This window comes from Myotis brandtii, unplaced genomic scaffold (genome assembly GCF_000412655.1).
Source record: "Myotis brandtii unplaced genomic scaffold, ASM41265v1 scaffold123, whole genome shotgun sequence".
NCBI classification, from domain to species: Eukaryota; Metazoa; Chordata; class Mammalia; order Chiroptera; family Vespertilionidae; genus Myotis; species Myotis brandtii.
The window spans coordinates 5586680-5597983 of record NW_005354291.1 but is presented as its reverse complement, the minus strand read 5'-3'; the positions used below and the strand labels follow the sequence as shown (position 1 = coordinate 5597983).

Genomic DNA, 11304 nt, shown 5'->3' with positions numbered 1-11304 from the left:
CCTAGTTTTTGTTTTGTTTTATTTTAAACACAGAAACTCTGATGTTAAATTCTGGCGACTCTTAACTGAGAGGTAAGGGCTCCATCTACTGAACTCAATTTCCTAAAACTTCCTTGTGGGATAAAGGTTGTGTGTCTCCTATAAAATATAATAAAGTTTAGACATTTCTCCCGATTTTACCATCTTTATTTATTAGCACTAATAAGTCCTATTAATCTTCCTGTTTCCATGCTATTGAATAATCTTTTTCAAGAATCTCTGAGTTGCTGAAAACAGGAAACAATATGCAAGCATAGGCTCACCTAACTTCTATGGTGATGGATGACAGCAATTTACAGTGGCGCCGGATGTTGTGAGCAAGTTCATTACAAATTTATATCTGTTTTACTTAAGCCTCCTTGCATCTTGCAGAGCAGCAGGGTCTCTTGGGCTACATTTGACTGTAACGGTTGGCACTTTCAAAGCCGAGTTACATCCTATTGCCTTCTACTCGTATTTCAGGAGCGTTTCTGAATCCAGGGTGGGCTGTAAGATTTCTTGACTCATTTGGCAATTACATCATTTCCTGGCCGCGTCTGGTACAAAACGCAGAGAGGCGACGCAATGGCCCAGATAATAACACTGTTTGGAAAATAGGAGGATAATGGAAACAGGGGGTTTGGAGGGCTTATTTGGATTCGGTTGCAGAGGCCCTGGTTTTGCACCAAGCAGCACCCAAGATCTCTTAGCTGACTCCCAAATATATACCGTATATAAAACCACGCGTCCGTAAGGTCCATACATGGCCCTTTGTCACCCACATTTACAGAGCATAGAGCCTGCGCATTGTGCCAAGATGTGTGCGGTGCCGCACCCAGCTCTACAGCGTGCAAGGTTCTCCGCCGGTGGCTTTCTATCGTCAGATTTAGTAAACTGTTTAGTGGGACTTCACGTCTGCTGCAGAGAGACAGACAGATAGAGCTTACATTTAGAAAGAGCAACAAGATGATCAAGAAAACAAGGTTCTGAGCCCTACTTTAACATTTGTGTAGGTGTAGATATTTACATGTTATGTAATTAGAAAGCAATTTCAGCGCGTCTTTTCCAGCATCGGAAGAGATTTGGATTTGGAGGGTCCGTTTTTTTAATTATGATTATTATTTAGGAGCCGCTGCCGGGCTCCGCTGACGCGGAGAATTAGCTCCAGTTTAGGAGACTGAAACCCAGAACAGGACGGAAGTGGGGCGGAGCCTGAAGACAACAATCTTATTTTCTATTGGGCAGGTTTTCATGATAAAGCACCAAGTGTGATTTAGGAAACAAGGCTGACAGGTTCCCTCGTGGTCTAGTGGTTAGGATTCGGCGCTCTCACCGCCGCGGCCCGGGTTCGATTCCCGGTCAGGGAATATACGCTTTTATGCTTTTCTTTTTATGACTGCTGCTATTTTTATTAATCACAAAAGTTCAATTAGTTTCTAAGTGTTATTTAACCTAAGGTTTAAAATATGTCACACCTATGTACAGGCACTATTTACATTAGAATAAATAACATAAAGATCTCTGATTCTACTCTGGAGTCCAGACTCTTGCCCAATGTATCATACTTCCTGCTCCTTTCCCGGATTCTAAAGTACTCTTAATACATTTGTCCAAAAACATGCTAAACCACTTCTAAAACTGCATGTTCCAGCTTTTGAAGACAATCTGGATTAATTTTTTAAAGTTTTTGTTTAATCTTGAGCTATGTTTCACTAATAACAGGAGGAAAATTATTTTAGGAGGGATTATACCTATTTTGCAACATGGGCCGAGAGGAGGGGAGTAAAGGGGGCGGGGAATGGGAGATATCTGTAATACTATCAACAATAAAAATATATTAAACAATAAAAAGCAAATCGGAACAGGATAATCCCATTTTATATGAAGTTTTAAAATGCTAAATTAAAAATATTGTTTCTTGATATGTACATAGATATTAAACTATAAATGAAAATAAGATAGTAGTTATTCCTGGTTAATGGAGAACATCGAGAAAGAATTTGCAAGAAGCATAAAGGTGTCTTTTAAAGTACCGGTAGTACTAATCTGGGTGGTGGATACACGGGTGTTAATTCTCATTTGATTATTCATAATTTATATATAGGTTACCCTATTTTCTCTACCAATTCATTATTTAATTAAAATAAAAACAAAAAGAAATGAATGATAATGTTTAATAAACTCTTTGGGGATAATGGCATGCAAGCAATATTTAGCTGAGCAAAATTCTACTCTTGTCTATTGAATAATTTGTAATGGTGCTTGTCAGGTTAGAAATAATAAATGTGGAAATAAACCACAAGGTGGCATCATAGCCTCATGTGTCTCACTCAAACGCATTTAATCAAAACCACCCATACTGACTTTGGAAATGGGTAGAGTTAAAATCCAGTTTATTGCAGATTTTTTTTCTCTAAGCCTCTTTCTTCTCACTTCATCAATTATGCTTGATTTGACTTGTGTATATACTGTGCTATCAGATTAAATTTGGGGAAAGAAATTCAAATCAATTCAATGCAACTAGTACACAGGTCCAGCATATGACATTTATTCATTCATTCCTCATTCAGTCAGTCATGCATTCAGGTATTCATTCACTTAAGCAATATCCACTAAAATTAGTTGAGACAAAGGCAAAGAGGCCCTGGACATTAATGGTGAGAAAAACCTAATCATTATCATTTGCTTCAGTGTAATGGTGGAGACTCAGATGGTAGTCATATAATAACACATTTAAGTCACCATTGAAAAATTCTTCTGTGAAGGAGGTGTATGTGGTTTGGGTGATTCCACAATAAGATTTTGAACTAGTTGGTGTTGTTGGATCTGTAGAGATCTGAAAAATGAAGGTGAGTTACCTAGGTATAAAGGAGAGAAAAGAGCATTCTAAATAGAAGGAACATGTGCAATACTTTGTAGCAGGAAAGAGCAAGGAGAATACCAGGGACTGAAAGGAAGCCAGGATGGCTGGATGGAAAGTCAGAGATCGCAAAGAAAGGTGAAGAGGAGCCTAAGAAGTGGTCCAGGGACTGATCTTATATGGCCTTGTAGCTTGAGGTGAAGGATTTGTCTTCATATGAAGAGCATCGGGAGCCACTGAAAGGAGGGTGGGTACAGCAGCATCTCAAAGCCCATGCCGGGTCTCTGATGAGTCAATAGCTTCATTAGTATACATGAAAGATTCTGCCCTAAGTGCTCGGCAATGGCACAACTCTGCTCACCTATGTGTGATTAGTTTTGTTTTTTTTTAATGGTGAAGGACATTATTTAAACACAATAATACAATTTCAATCTCAGCCATATTCATTAGATTTATGATTTTCTTTTAAAGAAACGACTCCATTGTATATATTTTGAATCAGACTAAAAATCATTGCTTTTGAAAATAAGAAACATAAAGCATGGTATCTTTAAAAGAGAGAAAAAAATAAAAATAAAAGAGAGAGGGAGAGGGAAGGAGAGAGAGAGAGAATAACATGGGGGCTAAAATAGATACTCTTCCTCTCACCTTCTAAAGGCTTCTATCTGGGCTAATTATCAAATTAGTGGGGGAAAATCTACAAAGTTTATTATGGATGTACATGTTGGGGGTGTCATAAGATATGATGAAACACATTGGGTAGTTGAGGTTTATATGCCATTATGGACAAAGGAGAAAAAAACAGGGGTCTGAGATTTTGAAGGAAACAGGGAATTTACAGGGAGCTGAGGAAGAGTGAAATACAAGTGGTAGGCAAATTATTGCTAGGCAACCCAGAAACAATGGGGTGGTCCTGGAACCTTTCTCTCTAACGCTAAGGTGAATATGTTAAGGTTCTCTTCCCGGAGCAGGTCTTTCCATCTGCTTCAGTCAGAAAGGAAAGGGTGAGGGTCAAAGGTTCCTTTCTGAGTTCTTTGTTTCTTAATAACCAGCTTAAAATCAATATCCCCAAAGTCACAGTTTTGCAATGGCAAGCATTTGGTCCCCTTCCATACACTTACAGAATTTTAACTCCTAAGCTAATACATTTAAAAGAACAATTAAACAAATGACTCTCGCTGCTTCTCTCACTACGTCATATCCTGAAGACAAGCAATGGTGAACTGTTTCTCCTTTTGCCTCAAGCGCCTGATACCCAGAGCGAGGAAGCTGCCATCAGACTTGGTGTTGGCAGAAGCGGCTAAATGGATTTATATTGAGTTACTGCTCCTGTGTTGTTTTGTCTGTGGTTCCTGTGCTTGGGGTTTGATGGCCACATCAAAGGAGTAGCTCTGTTGTAAGAATTGGTCAGCGAGGGTCAGATAAATCATGGTTATTACTGAGACCCAGTCCCATGATAATTATGGACAGGAGACCCTTGGTGTGTAAGTCTGTTCTCTTGGTGCAACACATATGCCTCAAGCTTGTTAAAGACTCAGCGGTGAGGGACTCATGAATATCTTTCTTGGAGGGGAGGTGGCTTACTGAACCTTGAAAGAGGGCACGATGGCCTATCAAGTCTCCTTTACTGTGGCAGTCAAGGATGTTTGTTACCAAGGCAACACTTGCCCCTGAGCGTGGCAGTACCCTCCTCTGGTAGTCACCAGGCCGTAAAAAGGTTGTGATGATGATACCACAGCTGGTCATTTGTAGTATTCTACATGTATACTTCTGCTCTTAGAAATAATAAAATAAATCTAAGTGGCTGCTTGTGAAACAAACAAAAAAGGGGGGCGGGGGAGGGACTGGCTCAGTTCCTGTTTAGGGGGTGGCTTGTGACTGTGACAGATATGACGAGAGTGAAATATGGTCTGTGTGCCTGTTTGCTTTGCCCTCCTGACTGCAAACACATCTCCATCATCTTGCCAGACCCCGAGGGAAGCCTATTTACAGCAGCTGGACTGGGACTGACTGGCTCGGATAGGGCAGAGGCCAGCCACCGCTAGTCCACAGGAAAGTCTACACAAGCTTAGCTACACAAAGCTCCAGTCGTATTGTTTTTGTGGAAAAAAAAGGGGGGGGTCTTTAGGTTTTCTGTAATTAAGGAAAACGGTTTAAAAAGAAGTAGTGAAAGATCTAGGAAGCAGAGTTTTATACTATGATAAATAATCTTCAGTTTGATAGTTTATAATTAGGGAAGGAGGGGTTAATTCCATTACGCAGTTGTTTTAGGAGTTTATGAGCAATTTTAAATTTATCACCCGACTTGTACAAGTGGAACATTATGAAAATAGCCATTCTTTGCAAAATTCTTTTTCGTACACACGAGAAAATGTGACTTTGTTTTTGCTGCAATGAAAACTCAAAACTATTAACAAGGCAAACGTATGTGCAAGAAACTTTAGGTTAACTTGCCAAAGATATTCAACCTCTTTCTCTCCCTTAAAGAAAAGTTTATATATAAGGCATTCTATTACATGCATATACCACTTCACATGCATAAATTTCTTCAGTCCCACAGAGAACAGAGGTTAAGGAAACAGAAAATTCAGTTCTAGGAAGACTAAGAAGTTAAAGGCACATATACATGCCTCTGATTATAAGGTTTTTGGAAAATAATACACATAGTAAGCTGTTAACTGCTATAGAAAGCATGCTTAACTGTAGGCTGAAGTTTAAGTTAGTTGAAAAGCCCTTCCTGATAATGAAAATTATTTTTAAAAAAAATTTTATTGATTTTTTTTACAGAGAGGAAGGGAGAGGGATAGAGAGTTAGAAACATCGAGGAGAGAGAAACATTGGTCAGCTGCCTCCTGCACACCCCACACTGGGGATGTGCCCGCAACCAAGGTACATACCCTTGACCGGAATCAAACCTGGGACCCTTCAGTCTGCAGGCTGACGCTCTATCCACTGAGCCAAACTGGCTAGGGCAATAATGAGAATTATTAAAGTGAGTGGGTTACTGGGCAGGTCTTCATAGGCCAAAGGAATAATGTTATTTTATGATATGATGGACTTGTAATGTGTAAACATTCAGTATAATCCAGCATTCTCTTATCTTTTACACCCAATGAAAGACAGGGGTTTTTTTTGAAACTCAATTTACTCAGAGGTCTAGTCTTAACACTTCACCATTTTGCCTCATATTTACAGTTAAGTTCACAAATGAAGGTAGGTGTGACTGGCTTAAAAGTTGAAAGTTAAAATTAAGGAACTGACAAACTCATTTTCTTTTATGTTATGTGATAGAATGGAGTTATTCTTCTCTTATCCTTACATAAAAGGGTGATATGGTGGACATTTTTATCCTAAAACCATAGACAGATTTACTCTTGTCATTAGTTCAAAGTGATCCCAGGCAAGTTGAAATATTTTTGGTTGGTCTGAATGAATCGGAGTCCAAAAAAGCACTGTCTAAGGTAAACGGTATGGGCTTCAGAATCGGCAGGTTTGGTTTGGGTCATAGCTCAAACTGTTAAGTATAATCGTGGACAGTTAACCTCTTATTCTCCAATAGTTAATATGCAATGTCAAGATAATAATGCCATCTGCCATAGCACAGTTACGGTCTTAAATAAGAGATTTAAAGCACTTAGCATGGTACTTAGCACAGAGAACAACCAGTATTACATTTCCTTTTTTTTTTTGGACCTGTGACTTACAGTGGGTCCTGTCAGTTACAGCAGAGGGCCCGATTCTCTGACCAACCCCACTCCTGTCTATTCCTTTGAAGTTAGAAATGAGGGAGAAAGTGCCACCTAGTCCCTAGGGAACCATTTCTCATATGCCTCTGACGCCTCATACAAGTGTCTGTGGAAGCTAAGGGACTTTTCTTTTCTTTTCTTTTTAGGATCTCCCACTGAGTTCAAAGACTTATCCTTCCAAAGAATATGAGCAATAGTCACCGTTTATGATGTCATATTTGCTGTAATGCTTTGTTGTAGTTGCTGAAATGTTCACAGACTCTGTTATTGCTTAGATCTTAAAACAATTACAAGGGAAGTCAAATTCCATTCTCCAGTAAAATGCAGAACTAGGATTAGTCCCATTGTGCAATAAAAACATGAAAAGCTTGAAAAACACATCTATCTTTAGATTATTAAGTTTACAAAGTCAACCCAGATTCTTTGATTTGACTAGGATCCTATCCTGATATATTTAAAGTAAGCTAAATCAGCAACATTTTAATCTATTCATATCTTAGCCATGGGTTTTTCAATTTGCACTCAAATATAATATTAAGTGATATTATTGCCTCAAATCCAAAATGCTTGTTTTTGTTGTTGTTGTTGTGGTTTTTTTTTTTTCATTTTTCCACTCTGGAAATTGGGATACCTTATGATTAATGTGTAAAGTTATGTTGTGGTGGTTCTTTTCCATAAAAACTGACCCCAAACCAATAGAAGATCTTTAGAGTGATGGAATCATATTTAGGAAAATATGGAGTTCAAAAATCATCTTACTTTGTGTTGATATTACCTAAGGTGGCTTTGCTCTTACTTTGTGGTAACTTAATTATTGGTAAAAGAAATAAGTTTAATATATACAGAAGATAATCCAAAGGCTTCATTAAGATTTGGGTACACATGTATTTGTAGGTCAAACAGCCATCACTCTAGTTAATAGCTGGTCTTTTTAATGTTTCAGCATTGCTTTAAAAGTACCACAGATTTCTTCTAATATGATAGGAAATACCATATTTGTCATAGCAAGATTCCAAAGAGAGAAAAAGCCTCCCCAGCCAGTTTCCAGAAACCCCTTTCCTCACTCTTAGGGCACCTCTTTCTTTTGAGGGTCCCTGTAAAAGCTAGGGTGGCAGCCATACCTGTCACTATCATGTGGGACAACACACCATTCAAAACCTGACATACATACAGCACAGTGCTGGGTACACAGCAGTTATTCAATAAACCTCTCCTGGCGCACTGATGTGAAATACAAAAATGTTCTAGTTAGGCATACATACAGCTTTTAACATTTGGAAAACTCAATTTTCTAAAAATGTTCCCTTTTCCTTTTCTCTCCTCCCCCTCCCCACCCCCCCCTTTTTTCTACCAAAAATCCTGTGAGTTAATTTTGGGACTTTTACACAAATAAAAGCCACCAATAAATCAAATCCTAATGTTCTTTTTTCCCTTGAAATATAAAAAGTGGTGTTTTTTGTTTTGTTTTGTTTTGTTTTCCTGTTTGTTGGGTTTTTTTCCATTTTGGTAGCAAACACGAAAATCACCACACCTAAAGGTAGAACACCAATTTCAAAAAACATTTGATCAACCCAGTCGGTGTGGCTCAGTGGTTGACCAAGAAACCAATAGGTCTCCCATTTGATTCCCGGTCAGGGCACAGACCCTGGATGCGGCTCTATCCCCAGTAAGGGCCATGATGTTCATGCCGGTCAATGATGTTCCTCTCTCGTCGATGTTTTTATCTCTCTGTTCCTCTCTCTCTAAAAAACAATAACAACATACTTAAAAAAAACACATTTGATCAGAGATGGAAAACTCAATGGTAAAGTTAATAGAAATGAGTGAAATGTAATGTTAAAAGCTGATGATGTGAAACACTGATCAAGAACCAATTAATAAATTACTGATAATGATTTTCTTTAGGAACACTGATAACCCTTAGCAACTAGGTGGCAAGTTGGTTTGAAAATATTTCAATCAATTAAACTGAAAAGTAATAACCCTTATGAAACGGGGAAGAAAAAAATGTACGAAAAAAACAAAGAGGAAAAGAAAGAGAAGAAAGGAGGAAGGGGATTTATCTTAAAATATTTAATCTAAATTTTAAAAAAAATTCCTGCTCTCTAAAACACTTTACATTCCAAAATAGGAAAAGAATTCTTTAAATGCTGACATTACAATAGGCACAGGATCAACTATTAGATAATAAAAATCATTTCTATGCCAGCAGCCCACAAATCGTGATTAAAAAGCAAACTTCAAATACTACTAAATCCATTTTCTTATTTGCTACCTAATTCCATCAGAGCTAACAGAAAATTTAATAACCAGAGAGCTTCACAGAGAAGGAACATGGTGATCTGTTTTTGCTCATTTTACCCACTTCCAGACAGAAGAAATTAGATAAACTATACGCTTGATTTTTTTAAAACTAAAAGCCTCCCACTTTTTCCTTTAGCTTTGAGCATAAGTGAAATGCATAAGAGCATTCTTTCTTAATTTTTCATATGTTTGGCCCAATAACTTTTTCCTTTAGCTTTGAGCATAAGTGAAATGCATAATAAGAGCATTCTTCCTTAATTTTTCATATGTTTGGCCCAATAGCTTTGGGAACTCTGAAATGGTCTCTTTCAGGCTTCATTGAAGGGGAGATATCTGCATAATTCCTACAGCATCAAAAGAAATTGGCATTGAGGTAGATATAGAGGATTCATTATCAGGAGGCATATATACGCCATTCATGTATGCATGTGATTTTTAAAAACACTACAAATGTTTTTGAGTTATAAAAAGTATGACACATTCTAGCATATTACCCCACGTCCGGTATACTACTAGTATTATTTAGAGTTCTTGTATTTGCACTTTTCCAAGAACCGTGGTTAAGAATAAAAGGCAAAGGAAACGGATCACTTCCTGCCTCCAAATAATGTCTTACCCACCTATGCTTAATAGATTTACAAGCTCAGATAAAAACTAATTTCCAGCAAGCTGTGAAAGAGCAAAAGAAAAGCCCTGGCTTAATTTGTTAGTGAAGGAAGGCCTTGCTTGAAGTTCATATCAACTTTACATTCTGCAAAGCAACTCATCCACATAAAAATAGTCAAAAAGGACTTCATTTAATTAGTGATATGTAGACTTTTGCATAGAAAAAGGTTACAAAGTAATGCAAAAAGGACTAGGTACAGTAATTTTAAAACAAATATTTAAAAGTATAATGTTGCATAATGTTTAACATTCTTCTTTATTGCTTTCTCCACACAGCAGAGAAATGAAGTGCATAATAATACATGCTGTGTCTTTATCTTTCAAACATAAAATCTCATGTGCTCAATTTCAATGTATTAAGAGATTATTTTGTCATTAAACAAAATAAAAAACAAAACAAAATGAAACCAAAACACCATTATGTAGCACTAGTCTAGGCATGGACAAACTAATTTATGTACATCCCATTGCATACATTCATCTTGATTTGGGGTCAAACGCAATCTTGAGCTTGACAAAGAGCATTTAAAAATCGTGGCTTTTCTGTTCCAAATGCTATCTATCTATCTACCTCCCTGTCTCATCACCTCCAGAAATGCTACTTCTCCCAAAAGGATGACAAGGATAGTACACGTCATCGGGACAAAATGAAGAGGATACATATGTGGAAATAGTCCAAATGAAACGGAATAAATTATGCTAAACTTTTACAAACTGGAGTTTTCAAGTTGGCATGAGTCAGCTAGCCTCTGGTGGGCACACAGTAGGTCAGTGCTCCTGGGTGTACTCTATAAATGTATGGTTTACAGAAGAAGCACCACATTCTGAGCCATGAAAGAAAAAGGTGCCTCGGGGTTTGCAGACAAGGCAGAATGCTTGCTAATCTGAGCACTGATGGAATAATTGCTTATACCAGTGTATTGCTGAATGTCACCACCTTGGCAAGTCTGTACAAAGAAAGCAAACTAAGATAAAACTCGGTCTTTCAACTTGAAAATTATTTTCAGCAATCCTTTTGGCCAATAAAAACCTCTTGGTTTCAACAGAGTACTCTTCCCTGGCATTGTATGTCTGCAGCCTAAAGCAAGACTTTCTGTCCCTCTCCCTTCTTAACCTAACTTCTACACTCGTCACTTGTGCAATGTTCCATGCTCAGAACAAAACTTCACTAGCTCAGGCACTTAGGAAACACGAATATTTTTTTTTTCCCATCTAGTTTCAAGAGAATTCAGTCAGAGCCTTTTCCTTCTCCAATTTGGATATACCGAGGCAAGGCTGGATGGGACAGTCTTTTACTTTCCGGGAAAATTCTACATGGAAGCAAGTGTGAAGTTCTCAAACGTTGCTGACGTCAGTTACCAAGCTGCCTTAACCAACCACAAGAAAGAAAACAGATCGCTAATACCACATTTCCACTTGTGAGGTGTGTGCCTCAAATAGCTTTACTGCTCCTTGGTGGGTCTGTAGACATCTGTATGGCGGCCTTCCGGTGCAGATGCTGAAATGCAGGACTTTCAGTTACCATGGCAACAAGTTCAATGACAACTCAAAAAGCGCCCACTTCTGTCCCCCAGGGTCGGTAAGGTTTACTGTTAGTTCCACTGCTCGTCTGCTGAGGGCTGGATGTGGCTGATACGGACAAGGGCGGGCTGATGGCTGTGGCGGCTGCCACCGCGGCAGCGGCGGCGTTTGGGGGGAGCATGGGGAAGG

At 38.4% G+C, this 11304-nt stretch overlaps 1 protein-coding gene, 1 long non-coding RNA gene and 1 other non-coding gene across 3 annotated transcripts in view; 1 reads left to right on the top strand and 2 right to left on the bottom strand.

Moving 5' to 3' along the window:
- Nucleotides 1–176: 176 nt before the first annotated feature.
- Nucleotides 177–1159, bottom strand: LOC106724881. Its single transcript, XR_001360717.1, has 3 exons — nucleotides 1046–1159; nucleotides 748–936; nucleotides 177–621 (listed from the first exon to the last, which is right to left on the bottom strand). It is a non-coding gene; the product is annotated as an uncharacterized LOC106724881 (long non-coding RNA).
- A 154-nt stretch (nucleotides 1160–1313) lies between these two features.
- Nucleotides 1314–1385, top strand: TRNAE-CUC. The gene has a single exon. It is a non-coding gene; the product is annotated as a tRNA-Glu (tRNA).
- Nucleotides 1386–9704: 8319 nt separating this feature from the next.
- HEY2 (hes-related family bHLH transcription factor with YRPW motif 2) overlaps nucleotides 9705–11304 on the bottom strand; it is an 11170-nt gene continuing 9570 nt past the window's right edge. Inside the window, exon 6 of the mRNA XM_005859105.2 lies at nucleotides 9705–11299. Coding sequence (XP_005859167.1) covers nucleotides 11141–11299 — 159 coding nt within the window. The 3' untranslated portion in view covers nucleotides 9705–11140. The remainder of the gene's footprint in view (nucleotides 11300–11304) is intronic.